This window comes from Fusarium oxysporum, chromosome IV (assembly GCF_013085055.1).
Source record: "Fusarium oxysporum Fo47 chromosome IV, complete sequence".
NCBI lineage: Eukaryota > Fungi > Ascomycota > Sordariomycetes > Hypocreales > Nectriaceae > Fusarium > Fusarium oxysporum.
Window position 1 is genome coordinate 3,612,672 of NC_072843.1, and position 24,922 is coordinate 3,637,593.

The following is a 24,922-nucleotide window of genomic DNA, read 5'->3' on the forward strand; positions in this document are numbered from 1 at the left end:
GTTGCAAAACTGCCGTGAACAGCAGGATCACCAAGTCTATGTGGAGGTAAACACTGCTCATGTATACATTGAAACGTCACAGCGAAACATATGGTCTTCGTGTAGTTGGATTAATCCTGTGCTGTATATCAAACATGAGAAGAAAAAATATAGGAGGTCTACAAAGAACCCCCAGATTCCATGCACCTTGACGCCCGCCCTTTGCGAATCTCAATGGACCAAAACCATCTCTTCCTTCCGCGTATGTGCTTTTGCTCTGCCCAGTTGCATGGGACCAACCTCCACCAACACTCATCTTGAAGACGAAATAGTAAAGAAAAAATGGAATAGGGGAATAAGATGGCCTAATAGGAGGGGGAATAGAGAAAACATGGAGGAATGCGGGCGGAAACAAAGCTACACAAAGTGTGATAGACAAAAGAAATAGGTGACAGTTATACGGTCTTTGATCTCTAGGTAGAGGGAAGAAGTAGATCGTGGTCTAGCGCAGGCCAATAACACTCATCTCGAGGGTCCATACTCTTCGGATCCAGACTTTGAGCTTGCCCTCAACACCTGCAACATTCTCAAGCTCGACACCCTCCCACCAGCATCGCCGAGCAGGTTTACGCCAGAAGAGCAGAAGTTTCTGGGCCATACCAACAGCATTAGTGCCCATCTCGTTACCCCGGATGTCGCTGCGTAGACGGGCAAGAGCCAGACTGCAGATGACGGCCTTGTTAGGCTCACCAGCTCGATGGCCCCATCGATCATCATGGTTGAAACCACTAGTACAAGTAAGCATGCATTGCCAGCTATCAACAACACAGATAGTGAACTTACCCTGCCGTCAGCATCTCGATCAAGTGGGCCTCAGTAGTACCCGGCTCGTCGCTTCGCTTGAGACCCGAAAAGATGCCGTTCTGCTGCTGCAAAGCCTCTGCTGCTGCCCGTTTCACGGCAATCATATCAAGCGGGCCAATATCCGCTCGTGGAGGGATAGCATAAAAGTCAAGGTCCTCACGCAACACAATGATACCGGCTCGCTTAGAGTCGTCACGCGAGGTACCAAGAGAAGGCGTATCCTCATCCTGAGACGCATTTGGTGATCCATCTGTGGGGATAGATTGTGCTACGTCCCTAAAGAAGTCAAGCATGTACTGAAGTGAAGCTGGGTCGTACTAGTTTTGTAAGCCACTGTTTGCGATGTGAGGAAGGGCATTAGCTTACGTCGACTTGTACTGCATCGCCGTCTGCAAAGCCGCCCATTTGGCCCTCAGGGAACAATCCATTCGGGAACAAAGAAAGCAGCACAAACTCAGGCAAAGTAAGCAGCTCGTCCCTAGAGAGATAAAACCTTGTGCCCCTATCTGAGAATTAGTACATCGGCAGCCAAACACCCACTTGTAACTCGCACCTTAGGTCCATAGCAATCGTCTCATCGGCACCAACATCTCCAAGAGTGCTAACAGGTGGTCCTCCCTGTTGCACCTGAGTAATAATACTCGCAGCTCCTCCTGCGGCAGCCATTAGGAAAGAGAATGTGGAAAGGGGACTATCGCCCTCTTCTGAATAAGCCGGAGGCGGTTCTGCGTCGTCGTCTTTGCGACTAGAATCTCCCTTGGTATCCCGAGGAAGCGCACGCTTGGTCTCTGCGACTGGATCGCGGAATGCAGTAGTGCTTTGATCCGGATCAAAGGGGAGAGCTTCTCTAGGTGAAGAAGATTCGTATGCTGGTGCAGCTGAGCCTGATGCTTCTGCTTCGCAGGGAGAATGAGCGGTAAAAGCGACGAATTTGTCGGGACGCTCGTGAGCGTCGTGCGGCGGGGAGGTAAAGAGCGACGAGAAGGGGGGAGGACGAGAGGTTGAAGGTTCGGAGGCGGGATACTGCGGCGGGGGTGATTGATCGCGACTCAAAAGAATGTGTGATTCCGGTTCTTTAGCGGATTTGAGGTCGTCGGGGGTCGGTTCGCGATGATGACTTGATGTTGTTCGCGTGCTTGGCGGTCTTGATGAGTCTGGTGACGGCGTCTTCTTCTCCAAGGACACTGATGGTCCAATTCCAGCTTCCTGAAATTCAGACAGGATGGCGGCTTTCTTCTAAAAGAAAACAAAGTCTTTCAAGACGAGACTGCCCCAAGTCGGCAAAAGGAGCAGCGGGAAAAAAGCAGTCGATTTAGGATGGGTGTGATTGATTCCAAAGGTGGTTGGCAAGGTAAACAGTCTAGTGATGGAGTCGAAACATTAAAGGTTAGCGGAAATTAAGCAAAACAGCCGAATCAGGATGAATCTCGTTCTTTCTCGTATCGCAAGTCGCTGCCTCGTCGCGTTTCGAGGCTCTGTCTAAGGTATTGGATATCTGGCGATGTGATGTGATAGATGCGATGTGATGCGTGAGTGAGGTTCACATTGGTCCTAATGGAAGAACAACGGGCAGCGCGATTCCTCATTCGATGGCGGCTGCTCCCCTGAGGTGAGCCCCCCAAGCTTGAGTGACACTAAATTGGAGCCCCGCGATATAGTTAGAGTAGCCAATCAGAGCTCTTATTTCGATACTAACAGGGTCCTAGCCGCTCACCTAAGTGGAGCGGCGACGCTAGAGGCGCTGGAGTTGTAAGCCTAATCTTGGCATTCATCTTTGAGATGAGTGGTGATAATCATCCATGAACGAGGGTAATAGTTCTGATTTCTTTTTGGCTATTAAAGGTTTTTTGCAATACATTAGCCTAATGTCAAGTTCCTCAACTTTGAGTGCTGTGTTTTGGGTTCAACGGGGACGTTGAAAGGATACGTAGTGGCTGAAACAACTCGTCAACTGTCTTGTGACCAATGACTTGCAATTATGGATGGTATTATTTATTCGCTATCGCTATCTCCAAATATTGCACGAAGAACTTCATCGTGTGCCGTTTTACCCTCAACTGCTTCATTCTTATGCGGATTAATGGCGTGCTCAGGCTCAGGAGCCGGTGGCGTTGTGTTTGCAGGGGCTCCTTCGATTGACTTGATGCCGCCAGCCGGAAATGTTGAGTTCATCTTGACATCTTCCATGGGTCCTGAGCCTCCATCACGGCTTGTCGTCCCGGAGCCAGCTTCTGCCTCAGCCTCTGCTTGAGAGTGCGCGGGCGGCCTGACATTGAACCGCTTGCACAATAGTCTTGTTGGATAAAAGTCTTCGACTGTTCGAGTCATTTGCCCATACATGCCAATTTTGGCTGCCTCTTCTGCTGGATCTGCGATCTTTGGTTCAGGTTTCGACACCAGATCTGTCTCAGATCCGTTTGCTGAGACGATTGTTGGTTTCTTCGCCGTGGTGAATCGAGATGCCATAAACCCTGTCATCGGTTTGAAGATCCTCGCGCAATTGTGGAATTCCGACAATTCTCTGGCAAAGTCATCAAACGCCATGCCCTTAGGTTTGTACGGCAGCGGTTGGCTACCCGTTGCAAAATGCTCCAAATACGTTCTATAGCGCGCCTTTTTCTCCTCATTGTCTGCGTAGGGTCCAGAGGAGCCTCGAGAAATAGCTGCAATGGCTGTCTCACGATCCAGCTGGGGTGCTTCATCCCATACCTGTTGCTGTCTTTCCTCTTCTGTCGTGGAGAATCCTTCTGGGAGCTCTCCCAAACCCTGGGGTAGATTTTTGTTCCCGGAAGCTGCAGCAAGTCGGTCGCGTGCTGAGCTCGTGATATAATCGAAGACCGATTTTCCTGGTAGACTCTTCTCTCCAAGAAGGGCTGCTCTAGACTTTGCATCATGGGTCGATGCCTTCGCAGCATCTGCTGTTGACTTGTAATCTGAAGGATTGGCCTGGTCTAGGGAAGATTTTGAGGATGCCCATCCTTCTGGGACCGGAGGCGGTGCGTATTCCAAAAAGAGATCGGATAAGTCTTCTGTAATTTTGGCGAGTGCAAACCCATCGGGTGGTAATCGCCCATCATGACACCGTCCAAGACCACTACCAGCTCGAGCAGTTCGAGACACAAAAACAGGTGCATTTTTCAGAGCAGGGTTAATTGCTGCCGTTGCCTTCTTCGCCTTCTTTTTCTTTTTATCACCGCCGACGACACGATTGTATCTGATCTTTGGTCCCATTTCGTAAGGATCTTCCTCATCGGAGCCATTGTCATTCAAAATGCCCACTCCTATACCGCCTCGGCCAGGCTTAGTCTTAGATTTCTGCGAGAGCAAAGAGGAACTTCGGAGGCCATTATCGTGAGAGTTATCTTCGTCGTCATCATCATCGGCTGCAGATGTGATAGGATTCAGACTCGACAATTTGGTTTCTCCGTCATGGCCCAGTCCCTTTCGATCGTTCTTGCGGACAAACTGAATCATTTTTGCATTGTCAGGCGCAAACAAATGTGTTTCAGAAGCCTGAGAGCTTTTATCTCCTAGCTCAAGCCGGGCGCTTCTCCGAATCTTAGGACCAATGCCTTGCCCGTCTTTCCATCCCATGCGCCGCAACAGCTTCAGTCCCATGGTATCTCCTTCAGCCCTCAGCAAGCCCATCAAGCCTCCGGTATTGGGATCCTGGCCGGAGGAGCCAAGACCAGCAAATGCTTGAGAAGTCTGGACTTTCTGAGCTTCGGCCGCATCAGCAAGGTCCTCCTCATCCATGTAGTCTTCTGGTCGTTGTTGCGATTGGTTTTTGGCATCTTTGTGGCGGTTGTTTCTACTCGAAACGAAAGTCGATGGTGTCCATCCCTCCTTGGATCCGACAGTATTGAAGTAGCTGCTAAAATCAGCGCAAAGTCCTGGAAAAGAGATCTGTGTACTAACCCTGCGCTCCATCCGCCGGTAAATGCGCCATGAAGGCGTTTTCGACCTCTCTCATCCCTCACCTCCTGCTTCCATACTGGAACGAAGGAGCCGTCATCTCGAGCGTCAGGGTCATCGGGCAAAGGAGTGCCGAAAGTTGCAAAGGGTGCATGAAGATCGGCTTCGTAGGTCGCACGGGAGCGTTTATATGACATGAGACTGGGATGTCGGCGTGTCGCGTAGTTTCCTTAAAAGCATTGAATGCTAGTACTTGATGTCATAACATGTGGAGAGCGAGAAGATCTTCAATATTGTTAGAGGGTTTGCGATGACGATAGAAGCTGAGTCGTCGCGAAGCTACAATTGGAGTCGCGACGTCAAATTGGGCTTATCGATAAGAAACAGAGTTGCGGCTTCACCCATCCCTAAATTTTGGGGGCCCTGGCGTCAGGCTTCGTTCACCATCTTTTTCAGATTGTGACAGGGGGCTCTATCAAAAGTTGGAGAACTTCGGTCTAACTGAGATTCATCAGCGTCGGGTATGCAAGTGCATGCGTGTGAAACGTTGTCAATCGAGGACAATCAGAAGCGCAGCGTTGAAACAGTTTCCAAAAGCTGTTCAACTGTGAACCATGTCATATTCATTCAGAGACGTCATAGTCCTCCCTCGCACCCATGGGTTCAAGTTATCCTAAAGCAATACGAAAAAGGCTATTCGTCTCTCCATCTCCCTATGGTTTCAGGCTTGGCTTACACCTCTGAACTCGGAGACGTGACTCGGTGAGGCATTCTTTGCGTCTGATGGGCTGTTGTTGGTGATTGTCTAGGAGCCCTCGGCTGAAGGTCTTGGCTTGGCATTCCGCCTGAGGACGGTGGCTAGGTGTTAGTGAACACGAGACAAGGATGTGTTACATCACAACGCATCGCATCACACCAACAATTCACACAAGCAGCAAGGTCTCATGTACTCGCCCGCCTTGTGGCTGCTTCGATTTTGCTTCTTCTGGCTCTGGAACAACTGTCGCATTCCAGCCCAATGATTTCCAAGAAACATCTACCGCAAAAAGGAGACGAGATGTGAGCATGACTGCAGGATATAAGAAAAGAAGCGAAGCCCTCAACTGTGTCCAGCAAGGCATGAAATTGAGGCTCTCGATTTCTTCCAAATCACAAAGATGTCATAATAAGCTTAGTTGAATTGCATAACCCATTGTAATCAACAGACATTTCCGCAATTTTCTTGAGCTCCGAGGCCTGATATCCAACCTTGAAACCCCAGCCTCCAACCCCTCGTCTAATCAGCCACGTAAATTTGCAGCACTTTGCGACAGATCCACTTCATAGATCAAAAATGCAGTGCTCTGGCTGGGTAGCTGACGTCGGATTATGATTCTTGGCTTTGTTGTTGCTATAAACAGGGAATTTGGCTTGGTAACGGTCAGAGATATCGTGGAGCGAAACAGTCAAAGTCTACCAATTGCAGCATGTGCAATGGCTTTCGATCGAGGCTTTATTGACCACTAACTCGAATAGAGACCAGCGACTCCGACAATGTCGTCAAGGTTATTGACTAGCAAGTGAACAGATCCATTCCTGACAGTCCAGCGAAATGAGAGCTCAGCTCGAGCGAGATATCTCATCTCCACCCAAGGACTGACCGTTGGTGGAAAGATGAAGCTACCTGCGTGCTAAGTGGAAAGTCCCCTGAAACGACTGAGATGCCCTGCTGTGCTAGTTGGGTAGCTCAAAGACAGCTGGACGGTGGTGGTGAAGTCTCGGCAGCTTGCAGCTGGAGACATCCAGGTGTATCCTGGGCATCCAAGAGTTTAGAACCCAGGTTAGTAGATGGGACATGCCAATGCTGCTGCTGCCCGCCAGGACCAAGTCATTTTTAGCTACAATATCCATTATCCAATCTGAATCTGGTACCTAATAAGCTGCCTCTTTTTTCACCCGCCCCCCGATTTGGGATTTGGCAGACGCTGCGCTGTCTTTCTTACTCGATCTGCTTGTCAGGTTTTGAGATCTTTACTCTCTCATCCTCTTGCATCTGTCTATTTGCATGCATATTTGCGTTGCCTTGCCTTTCATTGCCAGCAGCTTCTATATCTCATTCCCATCTCCCTATATCAGGCTCGGATTTGCACTGCCGTAGCACTGCTTGCTGGTTTATATCAAATCAAGACTACGACTACGGCACTTCTCCCTTGTCTTACTTTTATCATTCTTTTGCACATAGCGCAGTTTCGCTTTGCATTCGACCTAACTGCTCCAAGCACCTTTTTTCTGTGTCTGAGTCTGAGTCTGAGTCTGCCTCTCGGTCTCGGTCTCTTATGCGATTACCAGTATCACACCCCATCGTCATCGCAAATCGCAAGCTGAGAAGAACCCTCAGCCCATGATAGTAACCAGGTAATCCTGATCTTTCACCTCTCGCGTTGTACTCGGCCAGCAGAAACACGAAGGGCCTTGCTAGTATTCAACAGCAATTACGACTACGTTACGACTGTGTTGGCATCTGTTACTCCAATCCATTTTCAAGGCCTAATAAGGACTCAGACCGGGTCATCCTCCCTGCCTACCAACTTAGGCATTGATACTACAGGAAGCGAACGACAGCTCACTGCCCTTTTGAGCAAACCCCAGAGTAGACGGGACCCGTTCAGTTCATCGACATCCCGCCTTTTTACACCGTCTATCTCTCACAACTGCACAGCGCATCGCAACACAGCATAGCATAGCATAGCTAGCATTTTAGCTTCGCAACAATGGGAACAAGAACAGCTTCTTCTGCTGTTGCTGATGCATCACCGAGAGGACCTGGTCGCACTCAATCTACACCGTCTTCTCGTTCCAGTCGGGCTCCAGCTCCCTCTTTTCCTCCCTCGTCTTCCGCTTCAGCGGCCCCAGCAGCGCCTGCACCAGCCACGCCCACTGGAACAGGTGCCAACTACACCCAATCTCACACCCGCCAGTTATCACACTCACACTCCCATTCTCAATCTCGCTCCCAATCCCAGTCCCAAGCCTACGCCTCCCGCTCTCAATCCCATTCCCACTCTCACTCCCGCTCTGGTTCAAACGCCGCCAACTCACATCTCCCCCCTCATCATAACCATCATCAGCGTACTACCTCATCTTCACGTTCTCACCAGTCGCAACCTGTACCGCAAAATGACTACGAATCCTCACGCTTAGCCGCATCCGCAAACCATCAAAGAAGCTCGAGCAAAGAACGACCACCCCCGGCCAGGGGCCCCGATCCCTCGCGGGCCCATCGACGGAGCTCTTCTCGATCAAAGAACAACCACCACAGCCCTCATCCCGAAATGCCTCCTTCCGCCAACCCTCCCAGTAATGGCGCTGGCAATGGAACTGCTTCTCAGCAGCATGGTCATGCCGACGCGCCACCCCGAACTTCAACATCTAAGCACGCGAGATCACGTACCGTTATCCCAACTCAATCTGGAAAATGGATGCTAGGCAAGACCATTGGCGCCGGCAGCATGGGCAAGGTTAAGCTCGCCCGAAAGGAGGATGGCAGCGAACAGGTGTGTTTTGGATTTATCTTTTTGTTTGATGTCGCCTATTTCCGCACATTGTTTCATCATTCGGCTATTCGCATTCATCCATCTGCCCCTCATGACTAGGCCGCGACGATGCTTATCAAGCTTTAAATTTCCACGATACTAATCACACCTCACCAGGTCGCCTGCAAAATTATTCCTCGTGGCTCAACTGACGATGGCCACCAATCTCGTGCCGACAAGGAACGCGCCGATCAATCCAAGGAAATCCGAACTGCCCGTGAAGCGGCTATCAGCACCCTCCTGAATCACCCCCACATCTGCGCCCTTCACGATGTGGTTCGTACCAACCACCATTGGTATATGCTTTTCGAATACGTCAACGGCGGCCAGATGCTCGACTACATCATCTCGCACGGCAAGCTCAAAGAGAAGCAAGCCCGAAAGTTTAGTCGGCAGATCGCAAGTGCTTTGGATTATTTGCATAGAAATAGCATCGTCCACCGAGACCTCAAGATTGAGAATATCCTTATCAGCAAGACGGGCGACATCAAGATTATCGATTTTGGTCTAAGTAACCTCTTTGCTCCGCGTGGCCATCTCAAGACCTTTTGCGGGAGCCTATACTTTGCTGCTCCCGAATTGCTGCAGGCCAGAGCTTATACTGGCCCAGAAGTTGACGTATGGAGTTTTGGCATTGTTCTATATGTTTTGGTCTGTGGCAAGGTTCCATTCGATGACCAGAGCATGCCCGCGCTCCATGCCAAGATCAAGAGAGGTCTTGTCGATTATCCCGCATGGCTGTCAAGCGGTAGGTTACTCAAGGGTTGCTTTTGTACTATCTTCTAACTGGATTGCAGAGTGTAAACACCTTCTATCCCGCATGCTGGTGACGGACCCCAAGCAGCGAGCGACAATGCAGGAGGTGATGACGCATCCATGGATGGCTAAAGGCTTCAACGGTCCTCCCGATAACTACCTGCCCGTTCGCGAACCGTTAACGACGCCCCTGGAGCCAGAAGTCATTCTCGCTATGCAAGGTTTTAACTTTGGTACACCCGAAAGTATAAATGCACAACTCACCAAAATAATTGAATCAGAGGAGTATCAGCGCGCCGTTAAGCTCTATCAACGAGAAAAGGAGCTCCCTCCACCCGCTAAGGATGCCGAAAAGAGGAGACCATTCGGTTTCGACTTTTATAAGCGCAGGAATTCTGGCAACAGCCGCGATACTTTATCGGCTCCTAGCTCCGAGGCACTGCAGATCGGTAACGATCCAATGAACGCATTTAGTCCTCTTGTATCCATATACTACCTCGTCAAGGAGAAGCAGGATCGCGATCATGCTGATATGGTTCCGCCAGCAGCAGCTCAAACACGCGACAAGGAGAAAGAGAAGGAAAAGGAGAGAGAGAAAGAGCGCGAACGTGAGCGTGAGCGTGAGAAGGACCGAGAGAGAGAAAAGGAGAAGGCAAGGGAGGCAGAGCCGATGCCCGAGATTGCGGCGCCTCAAGCAGCCCACACCAACTCTGCCGCTTATGAGATGCCCGGAGAGAAACCCACTGGTGGACGAAGCAGGCCTCGCGCGAGGACACATGGTGAAGACGACATGCCTGAGGTACCGAAACCTCCCCCTGCACCACCCGCCGAGCCAAGGGTTGAGCAACTTCAAAAGAAGGAAGGCACCGCAGCAGGTATTCTGCGTAGGTTCAGCACACGCAAGCGTAGGGACCCTGAGCGTCTAGACAAAGACCGATCGCATCCTCCTGTGGTTCAAGTCCATTCACCAGCTGAGCCTTCTCCCTTGGCACCCCGCAAGAGCTTCAGTATTCGTCGTGGACGCCGCGATAGAGAGGATGCGTCAGATTCACAAATCCGTTCCGCGAGTGGCCAGCAGCATGGTGAACTTCTTAGCCCACCAATGTCTGCAGGTGGCTCAAGGGAGAACAGACGAGGAGGTGGCCTGGGTCGGTCGACTAGTGTCAACTCAGCTGACCTGAGACGGCGAAAAGACCCCCCAGCAACCAGTGGTTCTGATCAATCCGTCGCGAATGAAGATGCTTCCAGCACGCACCGTGCCCACGGACACTCCCGGTCCGTGAGCCTGAGGGCCAAGTCTATTGGCCATGCTAGGAGGGAAAGTATTCAGCAGCGCCGCATGAGAAGAGAGGCTACTCAAGAGGCCAATGTGCCTGAAGAAACAGATCAGGAACTCGAGCAGAGTGGTGTATCCACAGACCGATTAGACGACACAGAACTTGCCAAGCCAGTGTTCCTGAAGGGACTTTTCAGCGTCTCGACGACATCGGGCAAGTCAGTACCTGCGATTCGAACCGACATCAAGCGAGTGCTGCGGCAATTAAATGTGGAGTATACAGAGATCAAGGGCGGCTTCAACTGTCGCCATTCGCCCAGTATTGACCTGAACAAGGTGCAAGACCCTCCCACGAGTCCCGGCATGACACCAGGACATAAGCGACGATTCAGTTTTGGCGGCCTTATGCGGGGAGACGATCGTGAGCGTGAGCGGGATGAGTTTCGCGACTTAGAGCGACCTCCTACTACACCACGAACGCCAGGACGCTCTGATCGAGATCGCAGCTTTTCCAACTCCGAGACCTCGTTCGACAGTATTCCTGGAAAGAATGGGGGTCCATCAAGGCGAATCCCTGGAGAGACGAGCACGCAAGTACAAAGTGACCTCGGGGGAAGCATGGTGCTAGAGTTCGAGATTTTTATCGTGAAGGTCCCGTTACTCTCATTGCACGGCATTCAGTTCAAGCGATTGACAGGCAACACGTGGCAATACAAGAGCATGGCGGACCATATTCTTCGAGAACTGAGACTATAAGCTATGATTGAACACTTCTCTAAGAAGAAATTTGCAAGATAGGAGTTTGGTTGAAGCAAGCACTGGGAAGGAGTTGCGTTGTTCGTAGACGTGAAGCATGGCTGGCTACCGCCGGGAATTTCAAGCGACAGAGGGCACTAAACACGTGGTTGGTTGTGTAGTTCGATGGCGCTTTTCGTTGTTTTAACTTCTAAGCATGGGTCGTCATAAAGAAAGCACATGGTGGTAATAATGATTTATTATAGCACTTACAGAGAGAGACAGTACTGGAGAAGAGCTAGGAGAAAATGAATGTAATTGCAGATTTTATGCTAAACATGACTGAGACTACCTGGCCAAGCTATACTTTGTTGACCATGGCGCTGAAATATGTGATTGTCACTCAGAAACCCTCGAGTCTTTGGGGCCACAGATCGAGCTGTGACAAGGCTTGGGTAGGACAAGGCTGACAATGGTTGTTTATAGTGATAGGTTGGCATGGGAGAGCTACCTCCCCGCACTTGCATGGCCATGTAGACTTTTGCGCCATTGTCCCATACAGGGATACCTGTTTATGGTCCAAGCGTCAAGTCCCGATGCCACAGCCGGTTTCACCTATCACAGCCTGAGCTCCATAATGAGAAGCAGGCTGACCAATCCCATCACCAGAAGTCGAATCGCTCTTTGCCCCAGTAGCACCTGCGAGCACCACCACAAACCAACCCGCCAAACGATCTCACCTTGCTTGCTTGGGTTTGAACCTCCCACTTACTTACTGTGCCTTATCACCCGACTACCCAACAAAGTCCCTCTCGATTGGAATCTAGCCGAAAAAAAACGTTAGCAGATATTATACAGTCCTTTCTCCGACAAAGTATACTTTGCTCACCGATTATTCCCCCTTCACCCATTGGAAGTGTTTCGTGTACCTCCGCATTTGCGCCCTCGATTCATCAACCCGAATTCAAACTCGCTGCGCCGAACGATCGACCGACACTTCAGCCAAGATTACATCGTTAGCGAAGAAGGGTACTGCTCGACTTGCAAGTTATAAAGCCATAACCACCGTCCCGAACCCCGTCGAACAAGAAAAGATACGCCCAGCATGATGCCAGCGGCGCACGTCTACGGACACCACCAATTCAACCCTCAGGGAGGAGACTCGGCTTGGATGCACCAGCAGCCTGGCGCGCATCACGCCCATACCCAGCAACAGCAACAGCAGGTGGCCGCTGCAGCCGCCGCCGCCGTTCAGCAGCAACAGCAGCAGCACTTTAACCGTCTCGCTGGCGCGGGTCAACTCCCCGGCCACGGTCAGGATGCCGATCACAGCAATGTCTCGGAGGACAACCGGCGTACCATGGCCTTCATAGCCGATCTTCTCAACGAGAACACTCGGGAGGCTGCTTTGTTGGAACTTAGTAAAAAGCGCGAGCAGGTCCCCGAGTTGGCTCTCATATTGTGGCATTCATTCGGTACGTGCCCAAACCGTGTTGTCTTGGGCTACCAAGCCTGTAGCTGGAAGAAGCCAGCTAACATGTCTCTCAGGTGTCATGACCTCTCTCCTCCAAGAGATCATTTCAGTTTATACTCTTCTCAACCCATCCCAGCTAACTGCAGCTGCCTCAAACAGAGTGTGCAATGCCCTTGCCCTCCTCCAGTGCGTAGCTTCTCACAATGACACAAGGACCCTGTTCCTCAATGGTGCGTATATCTTGGCTCAAATCGAGGGATCACATGGCTCACAATTCATAGCACACATTCCTCTGTTCCTCTACCCCTTTCTTAACACCACTTCCAAATCTCGGCCTTTCGAGTACCTCCGGCTCACGAGCCTGGGTGTCATCGGTGCGCTCGTCAAGAATGATTCATCTGAAGTCATCAACTTTCTCTTGACCACAGAGATCATTCCTCTCTGCTTGCGCATCATGGAGACAGGTTCGGAACTTAGCAAGACCGTAGCCATCTTCATCGTTCAGAAGATCCTTTTGGACGACAACGGTCTTAACTACATCTGTGCTACATACGAGCGTTTCTATGCAGTTGGCACGGTCCTTAGCAACATGGTTGCTCAACTTGTCGAATCACAGACCGCTCGCCTCCTCAAGCACGTCGTCAGGTGCTTCCTTCGGTGAGTTAAACACATGTCAACCCTGTTGTCCATGCTCTAATCGATAATCATTTAGGTTGAGTGACAACGCTCGCGCTCGTGAGGCTCTGCGACAGTGCCTTCCTGAGCCACTCCGCGATGCTACCTTCTCATCCGTTCTCCGCGATGACGCAGCGACTAAGAGATGCCTTGCCCAGCTGCTTATCAACTTATCGGACAACGTCGCGGATCCTAACTCAGGCGGTGTGTCCGGCATGTAAGAGCGGAGAGATTAATACCGGGAAGGCTACTCAGCCTCCCGTTGTGACAATACATACCCCTTATGCATTGATACGGCGATTCATGAAGGACGGGCAATTTTTATTTTTATGATATTCTGGGAAAAGCGAAGGGATCAAAAGCATATTGCATCGTTGATACCCGCAACCCCTCCGGCTCGAAGCGCCGAGAGAAGTCCAGAGCTCCAGCAGAGCCACTGGATCGACTTCTCTTCCAACGCCGCTGACGGTTATGGGACTTGCATTCTGTTTCACATACCTCGGAACTGGGTAAAGAGGCTTCTATCGATCTGCCGCAGATCAGTAAGGCATGGCGCATCGTTCTTCTTACATAGCTTTTCCATCTAGCATCTTGGCCGCTCAACGACCGAGCTTGAGACGGATAGGAACGACACTTTTGAAACGGGCTCAGTCTAAATATACGAAGGAAGATCTATGGGTGGTTACTAAGGGGGGTTCATGTAACAGGTATAAGGATAGCTAGCTGACTGCAGGCTGGGGAGGCGCTGGATAGACTTGGGCGGAGGCACATGGAAGTCTTTAACATGCCTGGTTTGATGGTGTTTTGGCGTTGGATGGTGCATCAGAGACACGGTGTTGGTCAGGTTTAGGGGTGTATATTGTAAGAATTGCAGCTTTATAAAAGATGTGTGCAAAGTTGATATCGATGATGCTTGGGAGAAAATACTGAGCATAAGTCATCGAGGCAAACCGTTATCATCTGTGGTTCAAACCGGCACAGTAGAGTCACGAGTATCAAGCTTAAAGAAAATATCTATAATGCCAGCAGTACTTGGAGGCCGACGTCCATGAGACGCCATAACCTGTGGCCATAGGCCTTGAAAGTGCTTGGGGTTTGCATCATATTTTGTATAAGAGGATTCCATTGAAATATCCAGCCAGCTTCTCTTGGTTACAGGTAACCATCGAGTCAGATCACAGAGAGTGCCATGAGAAATAAATTGCCAATATTGATAGAAATAAACAAGCCAAGGAGGCAGAGAGAACCCTGGTCCCGATATAATGCTTTTGTGTATTCAAGTTCCGATCATGGTGAGCGACACACAAGACGTGAAGGTATCTAGTACAACTACAAAAGACCGCAGAACAGCCTCTTCCATACAGGACGAGGGCTAGATCGCTGCTCAAGAGCATGCTTCTTGAGATCACCATCGTCATCGCTGTCGTTATCATCCTTCTTAACAGCAGCGATCCAGTTGACATACAACTTGAAGTCTCCATCCTGCTTATCAAAGAAGCTATTCAACGTTAGCAACCAATCTCCGTCTCACACACAGGAAACTTACCTTCGTGCCATGAGAGATATTCTCTTGATGTCATTCAACTTCAACGGCTCAGGATCCTCAACCTCCCTCCCACGATATGTCGCCTTGAACTCATCCCACTTCATGAAAATCTCACCTCCATTCTCTGGCGCCTTAAAGTCGTACTCCCAGCTCACACCAGCCTCATCTCTCCCATCCTCCCTCTTTCCAGGGATGGTGTCCTTTACGTTGAGCGTAAAAGTCTGATCCGAGCTGTCCCAGCCAAGGGAGAGCTTTATGCCCTCTGTGCAGGAGAGATCGAGTGCTAGGTCGCCGACTGTGCGCTGCGAAGCAAAGCCAGCGCCGCCGAGAGTCTTGGTGTCAAGATGGCCGTAGAATTTGGCTTGCGTGGGGTGGGTGTAGAGGTGTGAGATGCTGGAGCCGCCGCGGACGCGATCGTCTGAGGCGGTCCAGAGACCACTGTCCCAAGCCCTTGAATATATGTTAGTTAGCTTGCTTGTCTTTGGAGTAGATCCTGTTACGTACTTGGGACCACCGAAGATGTATTGCAGACTGTTTGACATTTTACTTTTATTTCCACTGTCAATTGAAGGAAGTGAAGTGAAATGAGTGAATTGAAATGCCAGATGTTTTGGTATGAACGGATGCTTAAATGGATGACATAATTGAGTTTGCTTGTAGTACCACGCCAAGTCGGCAGTTGAGATGCTTACGTACAGCAGTCAATCAAGCTTCAATATCCCTTGTAAACGCAGCTCTTTCTCAACCATGATGTTCAATTCATCATTTACTGATTCTGTTTTGAATAACGAAATATCTTCATCTTTAGACACTCCAATTCGAGATACGTCATAAAAAACATAAACCTCAAAGATGGCTTTTAATAGGATTTAGCCAACCTCTCTCGTCCCGTCCGCACGGACATGGCGGCCGTGGTAGATCGAAACAAGGTTCACACCTCAGAAGCATAACGTTGGACAACGAGATGCCTAATTAACAACGGTATCATCATGTGTTGGTCCAGGCGCTGTTGACAGTCTTTGGGTCGTGAGTTGGATCATTCATGTCTAGCCCGGAATCGAATAGCGGCAGATCGAGTCCAGACCTGTCTATGATCTTGAGCTGGTAAAGTCAATTCAAGTCTTGAGTGACGGATTGTACTGCAGACAAAAGGACCAGACTCTTTGCCTTGTTACTTAGCTAACTGGTATCGAAACTTGCTTTTGTTAGTTCTGCCTTTTCTGGTGATTTGTCTGCAATAATTTGGGGGTTGGTAATTGAATGCATATTTCAATGCTTGTCCACAGCCTGCCTGCAGTTGAGATGATATCCGTCTACTCAACTTTTACACGCAGACTCGCACCCTTTTCCGTGTCCTTTTTCCCTTTCAATCCCCCTCTCATTTATCATCTCTCCTCTCGTTCCTAATCATCCGCCACTCCCGGTAACAGTATCATTTGCCACTAGAGCAGACGAGGGTCCAAATCCTCCCAGAACAGGACTCCCAAGAACCCGGCGTCAATCTTGACCCGAGCCTGGTTTCCTCTCTGTTATCCGTAGCCGTAGGAGCCGGCAAGACCACGTACGTCGGCACCGAAGAGGCCATGCCATGCACACACAGAGAGACGCCCAATAACATGACGGATATAATGCCAACTTGTAACACAACAAGACGCCCGGATTTGCCCATGCAACCCTCCTTGGCACGTGGAGGTAGGACTCGGACTCGGACTCAGAAAAGGTCTCCCAAATCCCAATCCCAATCCAATTCCCAAAATACTTCCATCACATCCATCCACATCCACACCCTAGCACTCCGGTCTGTTAGTGGTAACCGCCGAGCGAGCAACAGCTCACTCACTCACTCACTCACTCACTCACATACAGGTCACATAGCGCATAAAAGTCTCCGTAGCATATGAAGAAAAGAGGGAGGGGACATAACACGCAATGCAATACGGCAAATGACACCCAACAGACAGAGACAGTAGACGAGGCTCTGAGGCGCAAGTTCTGGATTCCGCCTCAGTCGTTTAGCTCAACTTGCACATGCACATGCACATGGAACATGGAGCTGAAGCCCCCCTCCCAAGCCATCGACTCACTATGGCACATTACCCGAGGCTCTATCTATTCAGCTCCGTCTGTCTACGCGAGCAGATAATAAACGAGGTAAACGATAAAACAAAAACAGTAATTGAGCTGCGCTACCAACCTGCATGTCCCTTGATGTTGATCTTCACAAGGGAGGTCAAGCTGTATCATACCATATCATACCATGCCATCTCTGTTCTAGTTCAGCCAGCCTCATTCATTCATTATCTAGACTAGACTCACTCATCAGTCCTAAATCCATGGGCCACTTTCATCACATCACAATCATTATGAAACACAGCCAGCTCTTAATTCGTACAGTTCACCTCACCTCAATATAGTCAAGTACAATGCGTTATGCACATTTCATCATCTAATTTGTCTCCATGGCTCAAGATATCTATTCAACCAACACTAACAAGAGTGTAAGTGGCCAAGCCAAGGTCTCTCGACCCCGCAGCCGCCATCTTTGTTGTTTGTTTGCCTCCTTGCCTGCTTTCAACCTTTGCCAGTCCAGTCCAGTCCAATCCAGTTCACTGTCTGTCCAATATACATTCGGATGCATACAAGCGTATGCCGTATGCATTCCCAAAACGCCTCACTTGTCTTCTTTTCCTTCGCCATTCCAAATAAGCAATTCGTCCGTGCATCTTGCAGCCGTTACAGAAACCACATGGTCGAGCGCTTCGACCCTGTGTACATAAAACGAATGCAGACGAGTAAACATCCTCTCGCCTGTGACATAGGTACCTTTACCGGTACCAAAAGAAGTGAATAGTGTGGAGTGTGAAAGTGTTCAAAATATCAAAACCCGCCATGCTATGCCTCGTAGGGGCTCATTTCCAACGCCTAATCCAAAATCTCAAATCTCGCTATGTTTCTTTCTTTCTCTCATTCATGCCAGCTGCCCTATTGGTGCTGAATTAGACCAGGCGAGCCAGGCATTGACAGAGGCGTGGCAGGGTAGTCGAAGCCAGCCTCTGAGCAGTTGGCAGAGTGGTCGAAAGAATGCGACAGCGGAGGAGTCTGCGAACCCCATCAGCAACGTGGATCTCGTACAACCCCACGGGGCGTTTGACTGGCGTGACTCACATGAGGGTTGGACTGTTCGTATGGGCTACCAGAGTTGAAGTCCATGGGGGGCATGTAGCCGTAGGTCATGTAAGGAGTGAGTCCGTCGTCACTAGGGTACGTCTCCCGCTTGATGGCATCGCTAAAGTGTGTCATGGAAGGAAGTGTCATAGGCACTGTAGACGCTGTCATGTAGTTGGGGTAGGCATCAGCGGTTGTGATGGCTGGGTATGACTGAGTGGAACCGTAGGGTGCGAGGAGGATCTCATCGGGAGCAGGGTATGTTGAGTATGTGAACTGAGGAGGGCTGTCTGAGCGAGCTCGGTCGTCGTAGGTGCCGGGGAAGAAAAGCTCGTCAGTAGGCTCCATGGGAGGAGTGAACTGGCCCTGTGAAGCAACAGACTTGCTGGGAGCTCCGGATTGCGATTTTTGAGACTTGGGTGCGGAGGGGGATCGCTTCGACTTGGTAGGCTTCTGTGGCTGCTTGTCGGACTCGGCATCGTCAGAAGAACCAGCACGGCGCTCGAGGTCTTCGAGACGGCGCTTAAGCTTCTTGCCTGAAAAGGACTGTCAGTTCTGCGAAAACAGCTCATGAGGCTCTAGAGTAAATCTAGAATCAATCAGACTCAACGTACGGTAGTTGCGCTGAGCAATGCGGTTCTGTATTCTTCGGCGCTCAGCGAGGTCAGAGATCTTGGTCCAGTCCTCATCGGGGTTGGCAGAAGCACTGAAAGCACTGCTTGTTCCCGAGTATTGTCTGGGGGGTGGAGGAGCTGCCGCGTAGGCGTAGGCGGGTTGTGTCATAAACATGGACATTGTGAAGTTGTTATATGTTTGAGTGTGGGGTTGCTTGTAGCTGAGAATTGTAACGGTCGATTTTGCAACGACGAAGCTCTAGATGGCCCAAAGCAAGATTGAGAGAGTTGGTTTCTTCTCAATTGTTTCCCGTATCTGTCTGTCCTCTTGTGTCTGTCTTTATATCCAAACGAACTGAGAGGCTATGATGGTCAAGGCGAGGTGGTGAGTTGCTTGAGGTGATTGTGGTGGTAGTGGGTATATAAGTATATATGAGTGCAAGATGAGAATGATCAAGAAGATCTGAAGCTACTTGAAGCTGAATCTGTTGATGAACTTGGAGATAGATGGAGAGCAAGACGGTTGGTGAGGGGGAGGAGGCTGTATATTAAATAAATGTCCCCAAAGCTGCGCGGAGCAGGCATGGGATTATGGAAAGACCCAAGGACGTGAGTGAGTGACGAGTGAATGGAAGGGACCCTACAAGGGCAGGGGCGTGTGAGGTGTGTGCCTACCTTGCCCTACGGGTACCTACTGTACCCATGAGGGGGTATCCAGCGCTGCGCTGTGCTGCGCTTTCCTCTGTCTCTCTGATGAGTCTGCAGTGTTAGAGTTGAATGCACGCCTCTTCCCCCACCCCCTCCATCACACACAGACATCCCATTGCTCCGCTCCTCCACTTTCCACATCACACACCTCTCCCCTAGCACGCACCTAAGTTAGTACCCAGCACCAAGACGGCACGGCCACACACAAGCAGAAAAAGGTCCCTGGCTACCTTACCTGGGCCTTGCACCAAACCAAGGAGAGGGGTGTTGTTTATTTGCTTGCGGGGGCTCTTTCGCCTCTGTCTCTCTGTCACTGTGTCTCTGTCTCTCTCTGGTGCTGGCCTCACAGGGCTGGTGCTCATCACCCTCTGAGCCCCAATCCAATGCACTCTGCAGACAAGGTCAGGGTAGCTCACGGTACGTACCTCCGCCTTTTCAACCTTCCATTCAAGCCTGTCTCCACTGGCGCTCGCACTCGTTCTTCTCTCACTGGACCATTTGCGATGCTACGGGGCATCGAAATCCTTTCGCTATGATCCTTGTGCCAAGCATTTCGTTCACTCATTCTCGAGTCCAGGGCCGTAATTTGGCATCGCGGCTGTTAATAGCGAAAGACGAGACAGTTAGGAATTGCTTCAATTTGTGTTTTATGGAATTTATGACGGCAAATGAGAGATGCACTGACTGTTGGCCACTACAAACCCTCCACTAATACACTTGAAACTGTCTCATTTGGTACAGTACGGCCCGTGCTGTCGACAGGCGATCATTAAAACCTACCTCAAGGATTTATAATAAACTCCGCTGGCCATGTCCGATTCCGACTCCATGCGGACGAATAGAGCCAATTACCAGGATACTGACAAATTCGTTATCCATTTGTGAGCAGGTTTGCTATCATTATCATGGTGCTATGGCTAGCCAAATTCACCATGATGAAATGCTGAATGATGAATCCAAATATCTGGATGTCTGCCTATATGCACAACAACCTCGCTGTGGGACAAGGAGGGGAGTGCTGCCATCCCACATAACGGTGTCTCGTCAAAAGAGCGGGATTCACTGAGTTACAGAGGAGGGCATGAGGCGGGATTGAGCATCTGCTGTGTCTTCTCATACTATGCTATGCCATGCCATGCTATAACTATACTACACCACGCTGCGCCGTGCTATGAAGCAGTAACGTATCGTATACCAGATACGGCTTGGTTTGGAATGTGAGCGTACTGTGTTTTATCAGCACTGAACCGTTCGTCACGTAACATCAACGGTGGAGAGACAACGAGACGATGAACGACTGGGCGCAGCCAAGTTACCAGAAGGGCGGGAGCAAAATAGAACAGAAGCCATCAGAGGCTGGCGCTATTAACAGAGCAGATGCCATTCTAACCGTCTGGAAAGCCTACAACTGATAGAGAGACGAGACAGAGGTACTGTAGGTTCCTTTGCAAGCTGGCGCTGCACTCCCCGTGGTGGACACTAAACGAGCAAGCCAACCAGGTCCCCGAGATCAAGCCATGGACCAGCAAAGAAGCTTCAAGGCAGACTCGATAGAAATCTGGGCTAAATTTTCCCACATTTAGTCCATCGAGTCGATTGCCGTCTCCGTCTCTAGCGCAGCGTAGCGTCGCCCTGCTTCCCCTAGTTAGCTTCCCATGCCAGGCCCCCCCAGGTCAGTCCCAGTCCCAGGGCACGTTCACTCACGTCCAGTCCCATGTCCTGGGGCTACCCTATCCACCGTTTTGACTGAGCCTCTTGTCTGCCATTTGAATTCCCTGTCCCAGAGAAAGGGTTCCTCTTAAAACCGATGGAGACGGTCTCCAATACAACCCAACCCTGGGAACACATCAATAGAGGTTGGCCAATCAGAAACAGGTCGACCCGAGCCCCCATAGTGGTAGAAAAGAGACCCCGAAATGATTAGCTTTTGATCCAACTCAGCCCTGGGACCAATTAAAGTCCCACAATCCCAGGCTCTCTCACACAAGTCTCGAGTGTGAGTCTTGTCTGGTCTGTCAGTCGCTCCAAGGACCGTTTTCCCAGGTAAGAAGACCTTTTGGCCGGGCCGATCACGTCGTTCATTCTGGCAGCGCCCGTCGTAGGGCTGTGTGACGACACGATTAGTTCTCATTTATCAGAGAAATGTCCAAGCCCTGCCACAAGAGATCACTAGCAGCAAGTGTACGTATATAGATAGAGTCACTGTCGACTATTCGTACTATTTCGGTTTAGATCTGTTCATGCCGCTTTTGCTCTGGAGATCTTGTGTAATGACTCTACCGTACAGTACATCCCCTGCTAATCCTGCCTTACCGGTATCTGCTGCACAAGACGACAAGCGACATCAACATCGTGCCATCTTCCCCAGTTGCGCGCCTATCCCTACCGTCGTAGTCTTGAGGACCCAGGTCAAGCGGTTCCCCAACAACCGACACACCCAACCACATGGCTACAGGACGATGAACCCCTGTGAATAATCACCGGAATATTACTATGAGTTAGAGTTGCAGTTACAGTTGCAATTGTCTGGGCTGGGCTGGGCTGGGCTGGGTCAAAGCGACGCTGAGTTTGTTAGCTATATCGATAAAACATGACAGGTATTGGCATTAACAACAACTGAAATCATATTGAAGAAATCGTCCATGTTGTATTGAGCGTGGTCGGATTGGGCCATATTTACGGCAGATCCTCATGTCTGTAGCAGAGTCAATAAGTTCAGGAACCAACATGATACACCTCTCGCAGTGATGGAAACACGTAACCAGCAAATTCGAGTCTTGGCTTTACTCACAACAACCTTCAACCATCTTCGTCATATTATCTTACTTGCAGTCTTGGAGATAATCTTTCCAAAACCCTATTATTTGTCAAAGGAGGTCATACCGAATTCAATTATCTGTAATAGCTACGGAGTAGAGTTTAGAAAATACCCTACAACGAAATAAAGGTGGGCAGGGTCGGCTGTCCTCACGATCAAGCTTCCGGCTGTAAAGATTAAGCGCGGCCGCACCAAGACGCTACCCAGAAACGCTTCTCACAGGCGGCCGACCCCTGCCCCGCGACCGTTGAGTGGCAACCCGTCGCAGCATTTGACTCAATTCTGGAGAGACAATGCCCAGCAAGGCATAAGGGGGTGAAATACAGTACAGTACCCTACGCCATGGAATAACTTGTTTATTTGGAAATTCCCTTGGGGGCTACCTGAGGATCGACGTTCCATCAATTCCTTCGCCTACGTCGTTGACGACCCATTAGCACAGATTGACTTTCGTTAATGGTCCTGTAGAGAGGAGGCCCGAACTAACCCCCTTTGAGCTATTTTGCCTGTAATGATGTGCAACTTGTCCCTGAACCTTGTTGTTTTGTCCAGTGCACAGGACAAGTCGTAGCGAGGCAGGCCTTCGGCTTGTGTACCCGTCTTGCAGCAACAGGGCAAATTACCCTGCTTTGCCAGAATCCTCTGAGACTTTGCGCCCTGAGGTTGCGACGATGGATCCCATGGCAGCACGCACACCACATACACATCCAACACATGGCATCTCATGGGCTACCAGAGGCGCGATATGCTCGATGACAATACCACATCCGCTTCAACTGTTGGTGATCTGGCGCTTATCTTTTTGATCATGGTTTTCTAATCGCGCCCGTTACCAGTTGAGCGGGTGACACAAGAAGCATTGTCGATCAACCTTCTTCTTTGGATTACCCCCGCCGAGAGTTGGAGTTGGAGTTATCTGCGGCGAAATTGTGCCGCTCACTTACACGGACTGTCTCCTCCTTTGAAGATAATTTCAAATACACTAAAAATCCAACGTATCCACGACGCATGAACAAGCGGTCTGGTTGAATTGTCTGTCTGTAGTTATAGCGCTATTCTAAGCACCTTTCTGGTCTTAAAAATCCTCATGATGAAAGGGCTGCGTTGACGTGAAGCCTCTCGTCATTTGCTCTCAGGGTTCCATCACGGATATAGATGGGAGCTAACTGACCTTCTCCGTGTAGAGACCGTAAAAGGAAATCACCGGCTCCGTGCATGGAGAGTTCCGGCTCCGCGGAATGTGCCATAACTAAGTACGTAGGTGGTGCCCAGGGCTCGGCAGGGCGGCGTCGACACGATCTAACATGAGCCCCTTTTACTATTACCCGTGCGGTAGAATTGAATCAAGTACAGCATTCTCGAGTCCGTCGTCAGAAGATGTCAGAAGACGTCAACAATGCTCGGCGTTGGGTTGCGCCCGTTGTTACGGATATCGTCTACCTTGAATTATGGTTAATCGTTATCCCGAAATGACCCAACAGCCAGAGTGGCAGAGTAGCAGAGTGGGTTTCATGGAAGGAGCCGTGAAAAAGACATCGGACTACTCTGCTACGAGAGAGTCCGAGATAGAGTCGGGATGTGAATCCTTGCATCAAGTCAAGTCAAGTCGAGTCGAGTTGAGCCGTAGACTCACGAAACAAGCGCGAGAGTGATTCTAGCAGAGGGCATTGCTGTCACAAAAGTGCGGCGCAGACTTATTCAACAACCCCTGTCCTTACTGCTCGCGCCCACCCAATTGTGATTGGCTACACTGCCAGCTGTCAAGCGCGATAAACTTTCGGGGTTGTCAGTTGAGCCGTCGCACAAACAAGAGGGACGACCAGGCCACTTGATTGGATCCTCAGCCGCACTCAAATTTCCTTAGGCTGTCGCAACGTTTCAACTGCTCTTTTTCTTTGCTTTTGGGGGTGCCATGGCGAAGCCTGAGTGGTGGGCGGGGACTGTGAAAGCAGCGCCGCGGGCTAGGAATTATATGGCTCGAGCTTTTGAGGCACACACGCACGCAATAACGGCCCTTGCTCCTAGACCGTTGATTGAGAATAGGAACAGAAACAGAACAGAACGAGTAAATTTCCGAGATGATGGCGGCGAGACCGTTGAATGGATCCCCGAGTGCCGTTTGTAGAAGGCGGGTTCGTGGGTTCTAGTTTGTTGCTGTGCCGCATCTAGCTTCAGGATAAAATCAAGATAGCTTCAACGGCCGAGCTCGGATATGCACCGATTCACGACAGGCAGGCAAGATGATATCCGCGACTGCTGATGCAAGCGAATTTGCCACCTCCTCTTTTCGTGATTCTCATGTCTTGATCAGTGAATCCGCTTAGTCTCGACACAACTCAATCCTCACATGTAACCACCTTAAAACTCACATACGGGATGCCGTTCCGGCTATCAACTTACATACACACATGGATGGCTGGGGATTCCAACTGCCTCACATAGCTTAGCTGTCAACGTGCCCTGTAACTTTCGAGCAATGATCTATGTCAAAAATATCCTCATCGCCTCTTCACTGAGGGATTATTACACGCCCTGCCACAATAGAAGATATCACCACCATAGGCGGATATGTTTTCCCTTAAACCCCTGTATGTTAATGAGTTGCGTTTGCGCAGCACTTTCAAACAAATCCTTCAGCGCAGCATAACGTTAGGCCGGCTCGTCTGTCAGAATGTCTAGACTTTCTGACACGTCCCCATATCCCGATCCGTCTATCATTTCCCGTGCGAATTCTATTTACTAGGTAACTTAGCTAGCCAATAGCAAACCCAGGCTCGTTCCCCCACAAGGTGGGAAATCAGTCGATTTAGTGATCCACGCTGTGG

The 24,922-nt window shown here is 50.2% G+C and overlaps 6 protein-coding genes across 6 annotated transcripts; 2 read left to right on the top strand and 4 right to left on the bottom strand.

The window, feature by feature from the left end:
* Positions 1-91: 91 nt before the first annotated feature.
* FOBCDRAFT_181484 (uncharacterized protein) lies at positions 92-5,139 on the bottom strand. Its single transcript, XM_059608571.1, has 6 exons — positions 4,762-5,139; positions 2,875-4,714; positions 1,397-2,079; positions 1,210-1,345; positions 823-1,160; positions 92-767 (listed from the first exon to the last, which is right to left on the bottom strand). The coding sequence occupies exons 1-6, from the start codon at positions 4,953-4,955 to the stop codon at positions 482-484; spliced, it is 3,477 nt and encodes a 1,158-aa protein (XP_059467103.1). The 5' UTR covers positions 4,956-5,139; the 3' UTR covers positions 92-481.
* A 2,369-nt stretch (positions 5,140-7,508) lies between these two features.
* FOBCDRAFT_292305 (uncharacterized protein) lies at positions 7,509-11,436 on the top strand (the record flags this gene model as incomplete). The annotated part of the gene is made up of 3 exons (XM_031178412.3): positions 7,509-8,291; positions 8,448-9,078; positions 9,128-11,436. 3 exons carry the CDS (start codon positions 7,509-7,511, stop codon positions 11,116-11,118), a joined length of 3,405 nt encoding a protein of 1,134 aa, XP_031044299.2. The 3' UTR covers positions 11,119-11,436.
* A 627-nt stretch (positions 11,437-12,063) lies between these two features.
* Positions 12,064-13,520, top strand: FOBCDRAFT_31941 (cell differentiation family, Rcd1-like-domain-containing protein). The gene is made up of 4 exons (XM_031178411.3): positions 12,064-12,572; positions 12,646-12,801; positions 12,853-13,228; positions 13,284-13,520. Exons 1-4 carry the CDS (start codon positions 12,203-12,205, stop codon positions 13,465-13,467), a joined length of 1,086 nt encoding a protein of 361 aa, XP_031044298.1. The 5' UTR covers positions 12,064-12,202; the 3' UTR covers positions 13,468-13,520.
* Positions 13,521-14,386: 866 nt separating this feature from the next.
* On the bottom strand, positions 14,387-15,431 carry FOBCDRAFT_221753 (complex I intermediate-associated protein 30-domain-containing protein). Its single transcript, XM_031178409.3, has 3 exons — positions 15,297-15,431; positions 14,793-15,242; positions 14,387-14,744 (listed from the first exon to the last, which is right to left on the bottom strand). The coding sequence occupies exons 1-3, from the start codon at positions 15,332-15,334 to the stop codon at positions 14,576-14,578; spliced, it is 657 nt and encodes a 218-aa protein (XP_031044296.2). The 5' UTR covers positions 15,335-15,431; the 3' UTR covers positions 14,387-14,575.
* Positions 15,432-15,539: 108 nt separating this feature from the next.
* On the bottom strand, positions 15,540-16,554 carry FOBCDRAFT_221755 (uncharacterized protein). The gene has a single exon (XM_059609584.1). The coding sequence runs from the start codon at positions 16,459-16,461 to the stop codon at positions 16,225-16,227; it is 237 nt and encodes a 78-aa protein (XP_059467104.1). The 5' UTR covers positions 16,462-16,554; the 3' UTR covers positions 15,540-16,224.
* Positions 16,555-17,671: 1,117 nt separating this feature from the next.
* FOBCDRAFT_31961 (uncharacterized protein) lies at positions 17,672-19,097 on the bottom strand. The gene is made up of 3 exons (XM_031178407.3): positions 18,572-19,097; positions 17,958-18,493; positions 17,672-17,891 (listed from the first exon to the last, which is right to left on the bottom strand). The coding sequence occupies exons 1-3, from the start codon at positions 18,750-18,752 to the stop codon at positions 17,775-17,777; spliced, it is 834 nt and encodes a 277-aa protein (XP_031044294.1). The 5' UTR covers positions 18,753-19,097; the 3' UTR covers positions 17,672-17,774.
* Positions 19,098-24,922: the final 5,825 nt, after the last annotated feature.